This window comes from Bos mutus, chromosome 5 (genome assembly GCF_027580195.1).
Source record: "Bos mutus isolate GX-2022 chromosome 5, NWIPB_WYAK_1.1, whole genome shotgun sequence".
NCBI lineage: Eukaryota > Metazoa > Chordata > Mammalia > Artiodactyla > Bovidae > Bos > Bos mutus.
The window spans coordinates 74,006,191-74,024,632 of record NC_091621.1 but is presented as its reverse complement, the minus strand read 5'-3'; the positions used below and the strand labels follow the sequence as shown (position 1 = coordinate 74,024,632).

The following is an 18,442-nucleotide window of genomic DNA, read 5'->3' as shown; positions in this document are numbered from 1 at the left end:
TGTCAAGGGGAGGCGCTAGAGAAACTCACATCTGTGGTCTTGCCCATTTCCAACAATGCAGCTGTAATGTAGGCAGTCAAGGAGACCTCATCATCAACTCCACCCTGGAAGGAGAAAGGGAGACAGGAAGTCAAGGCTGCAGCCAGCACATGCAAAAATTGTGTGCAAACTACAAACTACAAAAAGGTGTCCCCTCTGAACAGATGAATTAGCAGATGCAGGGAATGGACATGTGGACACAGGGGCAGGGGAAGGGTGGGATGAATTGGGAGAGTAGCATTGACATATAATACACTAGTTTGTGTAAAATACATAACTAGTGGGAAGCTGCTGTATAGCACAGGGAGCTCAGCTCAGTGCTCTGTGATGACCTAAAGGAGTGAGATGGGGGTGGGAGGGTGGGAGGGAGGTAGAAGGAAGGCTCAAGAGGGAGGGGACTTACATACTCATGTACCTAATTCCCACTGTTGTACAGCAAAAGCTAACACAACACTGTAAAGCAATTATCTTCCAATTAAAACAAAATTTTTTATTTATTATTATTTTTTACCTGAAGGATAATTGCTTAACAATATTGTGTTAGTTTCTGCCATACATCAACATGAATCAGTCATAGGTATACATATGTTCCCTCCCTGTTGAACCTCTGTCCCACCTCCCACCCCATTCCACTCCTCAATTTTTGAATTAAAATAAAAAGTGCTCCTTTCCACAGGCTGACTCGACCTCAAGACTCCAGGACAGACAGTGGGTGGGCGCGGGGAGGAGGACTGGAGGGACTTCAGTGACGCACAGCCTCCAACAGTGACCTTCAAGTAACCTTCAAGAAGTAACATGAGGTCTTCAGCTCTGAGTGGGTATTTAGGAAACCCAAGAGAAGTGGTTACGAAGCATAACAGATTTTTTTTTTTTTTAAAGAAGGAAGCAGGGGATACGAAGAATCTGAGAATTTCTTATTCTCAGGTTTTTACTGAATCTGAGCCTCCCCAGATGAATGTTCTCCTCAAGTGGCACAAAGCCCAGCCTCTTTTCCAGGAGACATTCGGTGACACCTGTCCTTGATTAATGACGTTCACAGAAGAATATTAGTCTTTTCTTTAAAAAAATATATAATCTAAATTATGATCTTTGTTCAATAGATAAAAGAACAAACACTTAAAAAGGTGAAATAGTTTGTTCAAGAATACACAACTAATAAGCTGAAGGGCTGGGATTTGAGCCCAAGGAGTTGAAGTCCAGAGCTCCCGCTAAGGACCAAACCACCAAACTTGACAAGACGAATGATGTGTTTCTTGACAGACTGGCCAGCTCTGGTAAGATAGGAGGAGGAAAAACCTCTAGAATCTTGTTCTAGTCACATCCAGGCTTGTACTATACATATGGGGGACACTGCAAGGACCTTGCATAAGGAATACTAATGAATCATACAAAGATTTTGTTTTCAACACTCAAGATTTTTAATCCAGGGCCTGGAATAGCAATAATGATCCCTCCAGGAAAGTTGGTTCAGTCTTTCTTTCACTGGATCTGTTCTGAATCGAACAAGAGCTACTCACACCCCAGCACCTCACCCTGTGTTGGGAGGGGTCAGGCATTGCAGTGAATGGAGGCGAGCAATGCCCCTGGAGTCCAACTGCTGGGGTTCAAATGACAGTCTTGCGCCCACAAACAATCACCTCGGGCACTTTACTTAACCCCTGCACCTAGTTTCTTCATCTGTAAAATGGAATTAAAAATGGTATGCCAGGACTTGTGTGTGTGTGCTCAGTCGTTTAAGTCGTGTCCAACACTTTGTGACTCTATGGACTATGCCCCACCAGGTTCCTCTGTCCATGAGATTCTCTAGACACGAATACTAGAGTGGGTTGCCATGCTCTCCAGGGGATCTTCCCAACCCAGGAATCAAACTCACATCTCCTGCATCACAGGTGGATTCTTTACCCACTGAGCCACCTGGGAAGCCCCATGCTAGGACTTAGCATATTGATTTGTTGTAAACATTAAATGGGCTTCCCAGGTGGCTCAGTGGTAAAGAATCTGCCTGCCAAAACAGGAGATGCAAGAGACATGGGTTCGATCCCTGGGTCAGAAAGATCCCCCAGAAAAGGAAATGGCAACCCATGGGAAATCCCATGGATAGAGGAGCCTGGCAGGGTTGCAGTCCATGGGGTCATAAAGAGTCAGACACGACTAAGCAACTAAACAACAACAAACATTAAACATCAAATAAACGGAGTACATAGTGCCTGGAAGGAGTAGACCCCTTACAATAAACACTGGGCTGGGGACTTCCCTGGTGGATTAAGAATCTGTCTTCCAATGCAGTGGACGTGAGTTTGATCCCTGGTTGGGTAACTAAGATCCCACATACCCTGGGGCAACTAAACCTGTGTGTAGGACTACTGAGCCTGTGCTGCAGCAAAAATCCAGCCCAGCCAAAATAAACAAATAATTACTTTTTTTTAATAGCAAAATTATAAAAAAAAACAAACAAAAAAAAGGCACTGGGCTGCCTAGGAATCCCCACCAGAGCAAATGGCTTTGCTTCATACTTAGGGAGTTCAGTAAAATGCTCAGAGACCTTCTAGTCCAGTGGTCCTCAAACTTTAGCAAGTGTTTGAATCACCCAGAGGGCTACATTAAAATACAAATGCTGGCCCACATCCCCCAGAGTCCTCTGACTAGGTCTGGGGTGAGAGCTGGAATTAGCATTTCAAACAAGTTCTCAGGTGGTGCGGTACTGCTGAACCTGGGGACCGCACTTTGAGAACCATATCCTAGTATATTCTCTCATTTTACAGACATGGAAGCTCAGGCTCAGACTGGCTAAGAATATTGACCAAGGTCACCCCTTAGCCAGGCCAGAGACCTAAAGAACCAAACCCCGGCCAGCACTCTCTTGATTCTGTGCAATCAGAGGTCAAGTTCTTCTCAGGGACTCCAGGTCCCTGGGCAGGGCCGCACCTTCATAGATGTTTGAAGGAGCTTTCCCACGTTGTCGTAGCAGCCACTGGAGAGCTGGTTTCCTGCCATCCACTCAAGAGCATCCTGGATGTTCTTGTCGTCAATGAAGATGAATTGCCGAGCCTGGCCAAAGCATTTGGTGACAAAGGCTGTCAGCCTATATGGTAAAGAGGGAAATGCACATTAAGGCAGATTTCTAGGTGAGGGTTCAATGTGTTAAGTTGATTCAGTAGTGTCCGACTCTTCGCCACCCCATGGACTATAGCCCACAAGGCTCCACTGTCCATGGGATTCTCCAGGCAAGAATACTAGAGTGGGTTGCCATTTCCTCCTCCAGGGTGTGTGACAGTTCTACAGCTTGTTCTGGTGTGTGGTTCCAGAAGAGGAGTTGAGGAAACATAATGCCATAGTAAGCCTGGAAAAGGGAGGCCTTACTTGGCCTTCGTGGGGACAAGAACTGGTAGGTTCAAGGTGAGGGAGAAGGGTAAGGGGTTTGACCATACATGAAGCTGAAATAAATAGTATTAAAGTGATAGAAGAGGACTTCCCTGGTGGCACAGCAGATAAGAATCCACTTGCCAATGCAGGGGACAGGGGTTCCATCCCTGGTCCAGGAAGATTCCTCATGCCACAGTGCAACTAAGGCCCATGTACCACAGCTGCTGAGCCCACACCTAGAGCCTGTGCTTCACAAGAGAAACCCACACACCACAACAAGAGAAACCCCACACACCAAAACTAGAGAATGCCCACAGAGCAACAGAAACCCAACACGGCCATAAATAAAAAAATAAAATTTATTTTTAAAATATGTTTAAGTGGTAAAGGATAGAAAGCAAGAATGGGGTGCAGGGGAGGATAGAGGAATAATTCCAAAGGGTTCTGGAATTATGCTCTGGGGAGCAGAACTCACTGGGAATTGGGCAACATTACCATGTGTTTCCATTTCCATCTTGCTCCCCAAAGGCGCTGTAGGAGCCATTACTGTGTTTGTACATCAGTTCCCTCTGGTACCCTGGGAAGCCAGATGTGGTTTTAGAGGAGAGCGATAACTTCACAAAACACTCCCATGGCTTGCAAGGATAAGGGACACTTCAGATACCAAAATTCCCTGTGTCTTAATAACCCAACCATAGGCCCCAAAGCAAGTGTCCAAGAAGAAAGGGTGAGCCAGCTCACCCAGCTTCAGGAAGCCCACTGCTCGAGACCAGATTTCCTCCGTCAGCAGCTCTGTCTTCTCCAGGTACTGCAGGACGTAAATGATAGGTGCGAACAAGACCATGTTCTGCTCCCCACAGCCCATTGGCATCTGCACCAAGTTGTCCAGGTTCTGCAGGGCTGTGCCCATGATGTCTCCTGGGGTCCAAAAGGAGAGGGAGAGAAGATGGTGGGAGAAGCAGGGACCCTGAAGAGTTATCATTCAATGAATACATGTGTGCCAAGTCGCTTTAGTCATGTCTGACTCTTTGAGAACCCATGGACTGTAGCCCACCAGGCTCCTCTGTTCATGGGATTTTTCCAGGCAAGAATACTGGAGTGGGTTGCCATGCCCTCTTCTAGGGGATCTTCTCTACCCAAGGATGGAACCCACATCTCTTATGTCTCCAGCATTGGCAGGCGGGTTCTTTACCACTAGCACCACTTGAGAAGCCCTCCAAAAAACACATATTACTTAGCATTTTGTGAGTCATTACTCTGTGACCCCAGGGACAACAGTCTCTACCTCGAAGAGCCCATAGTCAGTGGGGCAAGCAATTACAATACACTGCAATTCTTTTGTTTTGGCTTTTTTTTCTTCTGTCTTTTTTTTGGCTATGCTTTGGTTGTGGCATGTGGGCTTAGTTGCCCAGAGACATGTGGGATTTTAGTTCTCTGACCAGGGATTGAACCCACATTCCCTGACAGCTCAGTTGGTAAAGAATCTGCCTGCAATGCAGGAGACTCTGGTTCGATTCCTGGGTCAGGAAGATCCCCTGGAGAAGGGAGAGGCTATCCACTGCAGTATTTTTGGGCTTTCCTTGTGGCTCAGCTGGTAAAGAATCTGCCTACAATGCAGGAGACCTGGGTTCCATCCCTGGTTTGGGAAGATACCCTGGAGAAGGGAAAGGCTATCCATTCTAGGATTCTGGTAGAATCCTTTCACATTTCACATTTCACTTTCACATTTCACTTTCCCTGCACTGAAGGTGGATTCTTACCCACTGGACCACCAGGGAAGTCCCACAGTTCTTGGGATCTAGTTCCCTGACAAGGGATCAAACTTGGGCCCCCTACATTAGGAGCTCTGAGTCTTGGCTGCTGGACCACCCGGCAAGTCCCTACATCACTATTCTAACTTATTATAAGCAATTATAACATAGTACTATAACATTAGGTATGTACAAGGTACTAGAGTACACAGACAGATACATAGGCCACCTGAAGGAGTGCAAGGCTTTAAAACGCTGATGAGGGATGTACCAAAACCTGCAATTCTTAGTCTCAGTCTCTAAGCGCCTCCACTGCGTATAACTACATCACCCTTCGAATCACCACGTCTCACTCAGACACACACATCCTCCTGGCACGCTTTTCCACGTTAAATTCCCCAACCCCTCCATATACTTCACAACCCAGGAAGCCTGATGTAAGTGATTCATGAACATCTTCATTTCAGTCATTGAGCTCAATTTGAATGTATAAATATGTCCTGAATGTCAACTGCAAGAACTGCTCCAAGAACAAAAATGAAAAAGACATGGCCTTTGGGACTTCCCCGGTGGTTCAGTGGTTAAGAATCTGCCTGCCATTGAAACATACACATTACCATATGTAAAACAGAGAGCTAGTGGGAAGTTGATTTATAACACAGGGAGCTCAAGCAGGTGCTCTGACAATCTAGAGCGGTCGGATGGGGTAGGGGATGGGAGGGAGGTTCAAGAAGGAGGGGACATATGCCTAGTTTTGACTGATTCACATTTTGTATGGCAGAAACCAACACAATGTTGTAAAGCAATTATCCTCCACTTAAAAAAAAAAAAGAATCACCTTCCAATGTGGGGAATCGATCCCCCTGATATGGGAAGATTCCACATGCCACGGGGCAGCTAAGACCATGCACCACAACTACTGAAGCCCGGGCACCCTAGAGCCCGTGCTCCGCAACAAGAGAACCCACCACACTGAGAAGCCTGTGCACCACACCTAGAGAGTAAGAGAAAGCCCGTGCAGGAACGAGGGTCCAGGGCAGCCAAAACATAAATAATAAAAAAATTTAAGTAAATAAGTAGACAGGACCCTTAGCCTCAAGGAGTCCTCAATGCAGTGTGGAAGACACAAAAAGATAGTGAGTTATAATTCAGGATGGTGAGTGCTATATTAGAATCAAATGCAGAAAAAAATGGACATTTTAACCTGGAAGGGATCTGGGTAGGGGGTAAGAGTAAAGAAAGAATAACACATATAGCCTTCTACTATGTGCTAGATACTGTGCTGGGAACTTGATATTATATTATATTTAATCTTTACACCAATCCTGAGAGGTAGGTTATTAACCCTGTCTTACAGAAGGGAAAAGAGGGACCAAAATCGTTCACTAACTTATCCAAAGTCACATGGCTATTAAATGGCATAACTGAGATCCTAAATCAGTTTGATACAATTTTACAATTTTCAAGCTCATGTTTTCCTACTTGCTCCCTCTTCTTGCCCAAAGAAGTGGCATACCCTTTTAAACATGGTTGAATCTTCCCAAAATTATATTCAAATGGATAAAGTTATTATTCTTAAATGGTTACCACAAACATTTTGTCTCCCTTCTACTCAGTTTATAGACTTAAACCTAAATACATATAAAACTTAATGAGCTTTAACTTCCTCTTCCCAGTCTCTTTTCTGTTTTTTGTCTTTGTTTCTCTATTTTTTGGGTCCTGGCTTACGGCATGTGGGATCTTAGTTCCCTAACCAGGGATCAAACCCAGGCCCCCTGCAGTGGATGCATGCTGTCTTAACCACTGGACCACTGGGAAAGTCCCTCATTCCTGTTTTTAACTGGGTATATGTCTATATAATCCCATCCGTACTGCATAGGCTGTATGTGCTCAGTTTATAAAATAAGCTCTTCTTCCTTCATCTCTTCCAGTCTACCACACCTTCCTTCAGGTAGGTCCATAGGCTTCAACTCACACCACACCTTGACAGCTGCTGGCCCCACTTTTTCCTTTTTGAGCCAAGAATCTCTGGTTGCTTACCCAGAACAGCAACATAAGCCCTGGCTGAATCAGGAACAACATCCACAGGGACCTCCAGGGAGATAGATTCTGAAGCCACTTTTCCTGTCAGGGGCAGAGAAAGGGTAAAACACTAGAAAGGTGGAAGTAGTGGGGCTTCTCGAGCCCAAACCATAGAAAAACTTGCCATCACCCGGGGTTTTCTGTAACCACTGCTTTCTGTGGGTTGGAGGTAGATTTTTTTATTACTATTCATAGCGGTCTTTGCAAAAAATAAATTCCAGCCAGCATCATAATGTGCTGTATGACTTCTCTTCTTTTCCTGCCTCTCTGCTAGTTGGCTCCCCTGGGAAGGGCACCCCTAGACTCTCCTATTTTTTTCTTGTCCTGTAGATTCCTCCTTTTGCCTAAGAAAATCTGTTGCTAAGGGAATTCTCACATCAACCCCTCTCTGTGTTCACCCACCTTTTGGGCACAGCAGTGAGCTGTGTGTCTTCTCCACAAGGACTCCTTCCGGCTGACAGGAAAAGAGACAAGGATGGGTGAGAAAAACTAGATGAGTATCAGGGCAGGTGGCCCTGGAGGGATAAGAAAGGGAAGGGAAATGGGGAAAAAGAGGCCCTGCTTGTGCCCCGAGGGCTTCGCTCACAGCTGGAGAGAACAGAGCTTCTCTTTGACATTCAGAAGGACTCCTTTTCAACCCAGGGAGGGGCCTCTCAGTAAGATTCTTTCTGGGCTAGAGCTAAAGACAAGTTTGGGACACTTCTAGGAGACAGGATGGGCAATGGAATTCATAGTGATGTGACGCAGCTAATGCTGACATAGGGATTTTCATAGGAGAAACTAACATTCATTGAATGTCTCCAAAGTACCAAGTATCAGAGGAGTGGGAGGGAGGAGTAGGAGGGAGGGGATATATGTATACATACAGCTGAATCATGTTGCTGTACAGCAGAAACTAACACAACGTTGTAAAGCAATTATACTCCAATTTTTTTAAAAAAAGATAACATTCCTTCTTAATCTTATAAGGGGTCACATGACCCACTATGATGACCCTTATATCCAGATTATGTAAATTGTCAATAATGTATCATTTGATATACAGTCTTCTGTCTCAAAGAAAACTCATGCAACTGTGCCTTGACTTCCAAAGTGCAGGACAGTTCTCAGGGCTTTCTGAGAAGCTCTTTCCAGGGTATAATCCTCAAATCTGGCTTGAATAAAATTTTCCATTTCTTTCTTAAAAAAAAAAAAAAAAGTATAGGTACTATATTAGACACTTTCATAGGCCATCGGTATGGGTTTATCAAGTATTTAAGAGCAGAAATGGCTCAGGGAAGGATAAAGGTGAGCTACCTGATGGCAGCTGGACTTAGAATGCTGCAACAGACTCACTGATGTGGTCGGACACATGCTGAACATCCCTGGCTTGGTAGCTGCCTTTGCCTCTGAAGCTAGACCCGCAGAAAACTCACCTTGACCAGAACTGGTTTGATGAGTGTGTCACTCCCACCCTTTAGGGGAACAAACGCCTTCTGGCCCCCACAGAGTTCATTGCTGTTCAGAATCTTTGTGCTGATAGTGAAGTTTACATGACCTGAGAAGAAAGAGGGAGAAAGGAAGATATTGGCCCCATTGGCACAGGTACCAATGAGGTCTCTTCCCCACTAGACTGTTGCTTCTTAAACTTGATACATGCAAGTCACCTGCAGCTCTGGTTTGTTACAATAAGAGCTCTGTCAGTGGATCTGGGGTGTGGCCCACAGTCTGCAGCTCCAACAAGCTTCCAGGAGTCACTGATGCTGGTCTAGTGTGTTAGGCAGCCTCTAAGGGGCCCTGACAACCCCTGCATCCTGATATTTACACTGCTCTGTCATCTTCTCCCCTTGCTTGTGGGCTGGATTTAGTGATTCACTTCTAAAGAAGAGGATAGAGCAGAAGCAGTGAGATGTCACTTCTGAGATTGGTTAAAAAAAGACTGTAGGGACTTCCTTGGTGATCCAGTGATTGTAAATCCACCTTCCAGTGCAGGAGACGTGGGTTCGATCCCTGGCTGGAGAATTCAGTTCCCACATGCTGCAGAGCAACTTAGTCTGCAAGCTGCAATGAAGATCCAGCACAGCCAAAAAAAGACTGTAGCTCTGTCTTGGGTTCCCTTTTCCCCTTGAGACACTCACTGTGGACGAAGCCAGTTGTCATGTCAGGAGGCAGTCGGGTGAGAAGAGCCATGGGTTAGGAAACAGAGGGAGCCCACCAACCAACACCTGAGGCCAAGAACTGCAGCCTTCAGTCTAACAGCCCATGAGGATCAGAGGCTCTGGAATAACTGTAGATGAAAGTTCTCTCCTGGGCAAATCTTTGGAGGAGAACACAGCCCTGGCTGAACTTCATGAGAGGCCTTGGGCAAGAGGCACTCAGCTAAACCATACCAATCACTGACCTACAGAAACTGTGATAATAAATGTTCTTTAAGGCTGCTAAATTTTAGGGTAATTTGTTAAGCAGCAGTAGATCACTAATTCACCCATTGATCACAATTTTAGTTGCAAGGATTTAATCTGAGAGCAAATGACATCTGAAAGGATTATTGTGATGATTGTATGTGTGTGTGTGTGCCCACATGTGCACTCGACCAGTCAACTCTTTGGGATCCCATGGACTATAGCCCACCAGGCTCCTCTGTCCATGGAATTTTTCAGGCAAGAATACTACAGTGGGTTGCCATTTCCTTCTCCAGGGGATCTTCCCAACCCAGCGGTAGAACTTGGGTCTCTTGTGTCTCCTGCACTGGCAGATTGATTCTTTACCACTGCACCATGCTGCTAAGTCACTTCAGTCATGTCCGACTCTGTGCGACCCCATAGACGGCAGCCCACCAGGCTCCCCCGTCCCTGGGATTCTCCAGGCAAGAACACTGGAGTGGGTTGCCATTTCCTTCTCCAGTGCAGGAAAGTGAAAAGTCAAAGTGAAGTCACTCAGTCGTGTCCAACCCTTAGCATGGACTGCAGCCCACCAGGCTCCTCCTTCCATGGGATTTTCCAGGCAAGAGTACCGGAGTGGGGTGCCATTGCCTTCTCCGCACTGCACCATGAGGGAAGCCCAAATTATGATGATTAAATGAGCTAATTAATGTAACACAGTTAGGATAATGCCTGGCCCATAGTTAGTGTCTGACTAGTAACATGAAACTATATCCCTTGTCCTGGCATAAATATATTTTTAAAATATTTATTTATTTGGTTGCACTGGGTCTTAGTTGCCACACCTGGGATCTTTGATCTTCTTCGTTGTGACAGGAAGGACACACGGGGTATTTTTTTAGTTGTGGCATGTGAACTCAGCTGCAGCATGTGGGATCTAGTTCCCAGACCAGGGATTGAACTTGGTCATTGGGAGTGTGGAGTCTTACCCACTGGACCACCAGGGAAGTCCTTGGTATAAATTGTAAAAGCTCGCCCTTTCACACTTGAAATAGTCCGATGTGGATAATTTGGAGTCATCTATCAAAGAATATTTGCTCATTTATTTATAACCTAGACTTAAGAGGGAGAAAAATAGAGGCAAATATACAGAGAGGAAGGAGAAAACAAAGCAAATGTAGCAGAGGAAAGGGTAGTATTCCTAAGCTCTGTTCTCTCCTGGCCTACCTGCCACGTCCTGCTCTTACCCAGTTTGACAGCCGTGATGTTCCAGTGATAGGATTTTGCTTCGTCAGCACACAGACAGGTGGAGGCCCGAGGGTCTGTCTGCGTTTCCACTCGGTACTCCTCTGACTTAGCTAGGTTAGTCTGAACCTAAAGAGGATATTTGAAAGATAAAGGATATGAGTAGGACTGCTCTGGTGGTCCAGCAGTTAAGAATCCGCCTGCCAATGCAGCAGATACAGGTTCGATCGCTAGTCTGGGAAGATCCCACGTGCCGAGGGGCCACTGACGTCATGCACCACAAACCTGTGCTCTAGAGCCCAGGAGCCACAACCACCGAGCCCTCATGCTACAACTACTAAAGCCCGCGTGGAGCCTGTGCTCTGAAACAAGAGTGGCCACCACAATGAGAAGCTCGCGTACCACAATGAAGAGTAGCCCCCACTCACTGCAACTAGAGAAAGCCTCCCAGAGAGAGCCCAAGTGGCAACAAAGACCCAGCACAGCCAAAATAAATCTATTAACTAAAATAAGTTTTAAAAAATAATAAAGGATATGAGTAAAGCAGACAATGCACAGAAGGTTAGGAAGATGGGAGGGCCAAGACACTGATGTCTCATCTTCTTCTCTGGGGAGATGGGTATGCCTCCAGTGTAGGGGCTGATACCTGCTTCCTACATCCCCAGCTCTTACCCTGATGCACTTCTTCAGGTAATTGAAGATGGTGGCAGTCAGACGGAAGGATTCACCACGAACCACTGAGTAAGGGAGCGTCAGATCAACAAAGAACGGCTTGAAGGCAGTCACTCCAACAGTGGGTGAGAGGCCAAAACCCTTGGACTGGGAGGTGCAGAAAGTCATGGCCTTCCACGTGGTGATGGTGTCAGGAACCGTGATGTGGACAGACTCCTCTCCCGAGTAGCTGTGAGGACACAAGAATTCAGCTACAAATTCGCCTGCAGAAATGACTATTTTGTTGCTCTTGTGCATGGCGGGTGGGGTGGGAGGGAAGCAACTGGACTGGAGGCCTAAGTGAATCTCAGACTGTGAGTCTTCAGGTGAGGCTGTACAAGTATGGGAAAAGTGTGTGTCTGAGGATTGGGGGAGGCGGTATGTGTGTAAACATATCTGTAAGACAGCCCAGTGCCCTCCGAATCTGTGAGAATATTCATCCTTATGGTTTGTCAGGACAAGCAGGAAAGGAGTGAGCACAAACCAAACTAACATCAAGATGTGCCTTTCTGTTGGTGTGGCCCTGCCCTGTCTGCACTGCACAAATGTGAAGATGTGTGGATTTGTTTTGAATGATCGTTTACAATTGTTTAAGAATCCAGAGAAAGAAAAACGTTCTCATATTTCCATTAAACCTTCTTGGCTTGAGACTTCTGTTTATTCTTGCCACCTCTGCTTAATCTCTTCTGCTTCTGTTAGGTCCTTGCTCTTTCTGTCCTTTATTGTGCCCATCTTTGTGTGAAATGTTCCCTTGGTATCTCCAGTTTTCTTGAAGAGATCTCTAGTCTTTCCCATTCTATTGCTTTCCTCCATTTCTTTGCATTGTTCACTTAAGAAGGCTTTCTTATCTTTCCTTACTATTCTCTGGCTTGAGACTTGGGTTCATTAGAAATTATCTGAGTCTGGGCTCTCTCCTGACTCCACACTGTATATATATAATCTTATTATACCTTTGAGGTATCACTTACCCAACAGGAAACAGATCCCACAGCCAAGTCTCTGGAAAGTACTGGCGAACCTGAGACTCTTCCGGCTGAACTGGCTGGAATGGAGCTCTCTTGTAAGCCATTGAATGAACTTCATTCACTGCTAAGGAGACCAGGAATAAGGGAAAAAGCAGAGGTGTCACTCGATTGTGTCACGCAATAAGTCAAAGTAGAGGGAAGACATTCAGAGGGAAGCGGAAAACATGCAAGTCATAGATGAGGTGGAAGGACCACTGAGGAACTGACTAGTCACAAGGCTACTGGGGAAAGTGACAGGTGGGGATGTTTGCCCAGAGAATGAATAGATAAGAACTTCAGGCTTCAAAAGCCCTCCCCATAGAAAGAGAGTGAAATCCTTGGGGAAACTGCCTGCATCTATAACCCACAATCCATTATCATCCTGGCTAGAGGCTCAGAGCAAGAAGAGGAGGCAAAGAGGGAGCTTTCAGAGTTCCATGATTCTAAATATTTCAGTGAATCAGAGGCAGCTTACCTTCAGCCATCGTATGGCTGTATCTTAAATTCTGGTGACTGCAATCTATTGGCCTCTTGATTTTGGCATTGGACAGTATTTTCAGGCCCATGTTCTGATAGGCACCAAAGGGACCAGAGAATGAAGTGTTAGAGGGGGTCCTCTCCCTTACTACAAGGGCTACTGCTTAGAAATTTCACCCTCAAAGGGTTGAACCAACACATTCTTTGCCTACTAATTGTGAGACCTATACCAACCACCAAGACTGGTTCACTTCTATTCCAGCCAGCATGAAAGTCTCTCAGTGAAAACTTATTTCATTGTATTTATATATATATATATGTATGTATTATGCATATGTATATACACACATATGCATACGTTTCTGCAGAATGATCATCACAATAAGTCTAGTTAACATCCATTACCATACATAATTACAAAAAATTATTTTCTTGTGATGAGGACTTTTAAGATCTATTCTCTTAGCAACTTTCAAGTATGCTACACGGTATCATTGGGTTTCTCCAGGGGCTCAGAGGTAAAGAATCCACCTGCAATGGAGGAGTTTGATCCCTGGGTCAGGAAGACACCCTGGAGAAGGAAATGGCACCCCACTTTAGCATTCTTGCCTGGGAAATCCCATGACAGAAGAGCCTGGCGGGCTACAGTCCACAGGGTTGTAAAAGAGTTGGACGGCTGAGCAACTAAACAACCACGTACAGTATCACTAGCTACAGTCACTACGCTGTACACTACATTCCCAAGACTTGTTCATTTCACAACTGGAAGCGTGCACCTTTGAACACATTTACCCATGTTGCCCGCCCCCTGTCTCCCATCTCTGGCAACTACAGTCTCTTTCCTGTATCTACGAGTCTGTTGTTAACTGTTGTTTTTAAATTCCAAGTATAAGTGAGATCATACAAGGTTTGTCTTTCTCCATCTGACTTATTTCACTTAGCATAATGCCCTCAAGGTCCATCCAGGTTGTTGCAAGTGACAAGATTTCATTCTTTTTTTGGCTAAATAGTAGTATTCCACTTACTTCATTGTTCGATATGTTTAATACTTCTTCCGAATATTAGTCACTGTATCCTTATTATTTGATTTGAAATGAATTTTCTGAGGGCAGAGACCATATCAGCTTGATCAATTAAATAAAAATATATTGAGTGGATCAGGCTCAAAAATATATTGAAGGATAAAGTATTAGAGAGAACAAAAAGATTGAACAAGACCTGCTTCTGGACCTCAGAGAATCAATGGCCAGACATAGGCCAAAGCATTCCAAAACTTTGCTGATAAAATAAATGCAAAATCTTTCGTAATAGGAGACTTCTGGTCTACCTTTCTTTGTGTGTGTGTGTGTGTGTGTGTGTGTGTGTGTGTGTGTGTTTTCCTTCTGTACTGATCCCATGGAAGTCAATGTTTGCAGACCCCAGAGAGAGGATAGGTATATAGCCTCACATGTGGGAAACTTCTTCAAGCATAAGAACCAAGAGAGGCTCCTTGCCCACCAGGAGTTTCTTTCAAGATTTTGCCCCTGTCAGTGCCCACCTGAGCCCACATGCTTTTGTCGATATGGACTTTCCTTTCCCCCTCCCACCACCATTGTTTCTATGAGAACAAAATGGGTAAGAACATCCACCTGGAACAAACTGAAAAGGTCTGTTTTTTCAGAGATCCAAGGCCTCCACATGACAAGACGATTGTTCCAACGCTCCTCGAGCACTGGCTGAATAAGGGGCTGTGGAACGTTCCAACCATCAAACCCTGGACACTCATCGTATTCAGCCACCTGATAGGGGTAGTGATTGTACCAGAATGGGAACATCCCATAGACCTGAGAAAAGACAGGAAAGGAAATTAATCTTTTTTTCTTAAGCAAATGAAATATTGACACAGTGAAATCACTTCTCTCAGATTCTGTGGCACAGTTTACTGTCTTTGTATTCTTTGTCTTCATTACTCCAGAATTCCTTTCATCCTAAGTCCCTTCCTCTAGTTCATCTTTTCTCATAATCTGATCTTTATCTCCTATTTCATCTTTTCTGATCCCTATGATCATATTAACCATGCCCTTCTCATATCGTGTTTTTCGGGGGCTGGGGCATGCCAAGCAGCTGGCAGGATCTTAGCTCCCTGACCAGGGATTGAACCTGGGACCTAGGAGTGAAAGCCCTGAGTCCTAAACACTGGATTTCCAGGAATTTCCCATATCATCATTTCTACCTTCATGTCCACACCAGCTTTGCCTCCCCCTTGTGTGAGGCACTGTTTCCCTGAGACTCTCTTTCCTGCTCCCTGGAATCCATCTCTTATCCTGATGCAGCCAGTCTATCTTCTCTGTCGACCCCTGCCATGTCAGCAGACCACTCACCGAGCTATTGCTCAGTTCGCTCTCTGGTCTAAGCAGCAAGACACTCTCATCCACGGCCCGGACTGCACACAGGGACCCAGGGGCTGCCCGCAGCTGGAGGTCCACATCTGCTCCTGGAAGCTGCTGGGAAGGTGAGAAGCCAAGGGAAACCTGGGGTAGAGAAAAGGACAACATGGGGATCAGGTCAGGCTAGAGAGGAAGAGAAACAGTCATCAGCCATATGCCCTAAGTATGGTCCCTAGCCCACTCCTTCACTTTTTTTTTAAGGGTCACTTTGTCTTTTTTTTTTTTTGATGTGGATTATTTTTAAAGTCTTTATTGAATTTGTTACAATATTGCTTCTGTTTAATATTTTGTTTTTTTGGCCATGAAGAATGTGGGATTTTAACTCCTTGACCAGGGATTGAACCCAAACCCCCAGCATTGGAAGATGAAGTCTCAACCAGTGGACTGCCAGAGAATTCCCCCGAGTCCTTCACTTTTATACTGATTTTTCTTTGTAAAGTCTTGCCCTTTAGAAGCAGTGTCTTGTGATACAGTTGGAAAAAGTAAGAAGCACAGTAGAATAATACAGGAAGTTTAAAAGACAGAAAGTAGAAAGAGAATTTATGGAATAGATCTACAGAACATGTGACTTCCCAGCATGACCTTTTAAAAGAAGAAGGAGAGACAGTTCAACAAACCATGCTAAAGATACAGAACATGACATCCAGCTTCAACATTATCCCCTGCCTTCCCTAGTGGCCTTGTCTTATCTCCCTCCACGCCCAGGATACACAAGCTCCCTCTCTCTGCCCAGACCTTTCCTTCAACCGCCTTAACTGCCATTTTACCTGATTGTCAAAGCACATCTCCACTGAGAACTGGATTTTGTCTGCTATGACACCTCCATTGGGAAAAACGGCGTAGACCACCAGGGAAGGATCAGGGGCTAATCTAGAGTTGAAGACCAGTGGGAGAGAGAAGGAGCCTTTCAGTCCTGAAAGAGAAGAGGGGATCTTCAGGCATAAGAGTACACGCTCTTATGTGTACCAATGACATCCAACCTGTGTCTGCACTTCTCCCTGAGCCAGCCACGGGCAAGTTGTTCCTCATTTTTCTGATCTGTGGTTATTGTTCTGTTCTTGCTACTCCTGCTCTTGCTTCTAGTATAAGAACTGTTTTCTAGAAGTTTAAAGTTTTTTCTTGTCTCTCTTTTTTTTTCTTTCTTTCTTTTTTGTTTGTTGAATTAATGTAAAAACAATTTTACATTACAAATGTAATGTAAATTTACAGGAGACTTGGAAAACACAGAATGAAGTTACATGTAGTTCCACTATATATTGCAAGTATTTTTAAGTAGATAAATGAAGATTTTCAGTTGGAGTTTCAATATCAAACTCTCAAAAATTAATAGAATGAATATACAAAAAAGTAGAAGGAAACTACCACAAAGGAGATCTGAAAAGCATTATAAACCAATTCAACTGGAAATTTAAAGTTTAAGTCTCCCAAGAGATTCATGAACACTCACCTTTCATCCTGGACTTCAGGTGTTTCTGCCCCTCCATCTCCAAATTTCCTTTCCCTATTAACTAAAGAAGAGAAAAAATAAAAATCATCAACAACATAGAAGTTAGAGGAGTTTAGCCTTGGTCCAATCCTTACATCTCTCTGTAAGGAGAGGCTTCTTTCATAGTTCAAGAGTCCAGGTAAGTACTTTGTGGAGCATCCTTCAGTTTGTCAAATGTTGGATGGTACCCAGAATCCTGATGACTCTTCCTCCAGTTGGGGGTCTGCAAAGGACCAGGGGTGGGTGGGAGGAGACACAAGCCACCATGGCTTTGGAACCAGAAACCATTCTTCACAACAGATAGCTGACACCATTTCTTGAAGATCTCTAGGTTTTATTCTTTTATGATCCCTGTAACATAATGTCCACTAAAATCCATCCTTACGACCTTTTTTAAAAAACATTTTTTTTCTACTGAAGTACAGTTGATTTATAATGTTGTGCCAATCTCTGCTGGACAGCCGAGTGACTCAGTTATACACATATATACATTCTTTTTTTAATATTCTTTTCCATTATGGTTATCCCAGGAGATTGGATATAGTTCCCTGTGCTGTACAATAGGACCTTGTTGTTTATCCATTCTATATGTAATAGTTTGGATCTGCTAATCCCAAACACCCAATCTATCCCTCCCACAAGTCTCTTCCCCCTTGGCAACCACAAATCTGTTCCCTATTTCTGTGAGTCTGTTTCTGTTTTTACAACTTAAAAAAAAATTATCACTCAATTCAAAATTCAGTGGAAGTTAAAGGTGGGGGGGTTGGGGATAAATTGGAAATTTGGGATTAATATATACACACTACTATATATAAAATAAATAAGCAACAAGGACCTACTGTATAGCATAGGGAACTCTACTCAATACTCTGTAATAACCTCTAAGGGAAGAGAATCTGAAAAAGAATATATATACATATGTGTGTGTGTGTAATTGAATACTTGAAACTAACACATTGTAGATCAACTATATATAAATAAAAAATTTTTTAAAGAATTCAGTGGAAATGAATACATCTTAAACTGTCTTGAGTCCTCTGACATTTGACTTTCTGGCAAGAAATCTCTTTTTATCTCTCCCTTCCTGTTCACTCTCCCCTGAAAATGAACTCCGTGCAATGGTTTCTAAGTAGGCCAGCTCCTCAAGCTTCAGTCAAGTCCGCACTGATCTGCTCCAATTCCACTTTTCTCGTAAGCCTCCCACACTTCTGTCCTGAACTCAGTACATATATTATAACTCTGCCTTATTATTTCCCACCCACCCCTCCTCATTTTGTCATTTGGATGATTGTTTTAGATTGATGGAGACACTGAAATGATTTAGGGGGAGAAAGTCTTTCAGAGACTTTAAGAAGATGATAAGGGAATAAAAAACTCTGGACCATCAAACCCAAGGTTCACAGGAGTCCAGTTCTTGAGGACTTCCTGGGGAGTTGGACTCAGGGTGACCAGTAAAACTGTTAGTCTTGGTTTTTCTTTTTGTTTTGGGGGGTTTTTT

At 44.3% G+C, this 18,442-nt stretch overlaps 1 protein-coding gene across 1 annotated transcript in view; it reads right to left on the bottom strand.

Annotated features, from left to right (window-relative positions):
* Positions 1-18,442, bottom strand: part of A2ML1 (alpha-2-macroglobulin like 1) — a 49,448-nt gene that overhangs the window by 13,633 nt on the left and 17,373 nt on the right. Inside the window, 15 exon segments of the mRNA XM_070370131.1 lie at positions 30-104; positions 2,965-3,121; positions 3,898-3,979; positions 4,144-4,320; positions 7,194-7,277; positions 7,638-7,689; positions 8,651-8,772; positions 10,843-10,969; positions 11,513-11,741; positions 12,520-12,640; positions 13,031-13,124; positions 14,661-14,855; positions 15,393-15,542; positions 16,226-16,371; positions 16,906-16,966. Of these exon segments, the coding sequence (XP_070226232.1) occupies positions 30-104; positions 2,965-3,121; positions 3,898-3,979; positions 4,144-4,320; positions 7,194-7,277; positions 7,638-7,689; positions 8,651-8,772; positions 10,843-10,969; positions 11,513-11,741; positions 12,520-12,640; positions 13,031-13,124; positions 14,661-14,855; positions 15,393-15,542; positions 16,226-16,371; positions 16,906-16,966 (1,872 nt within the window).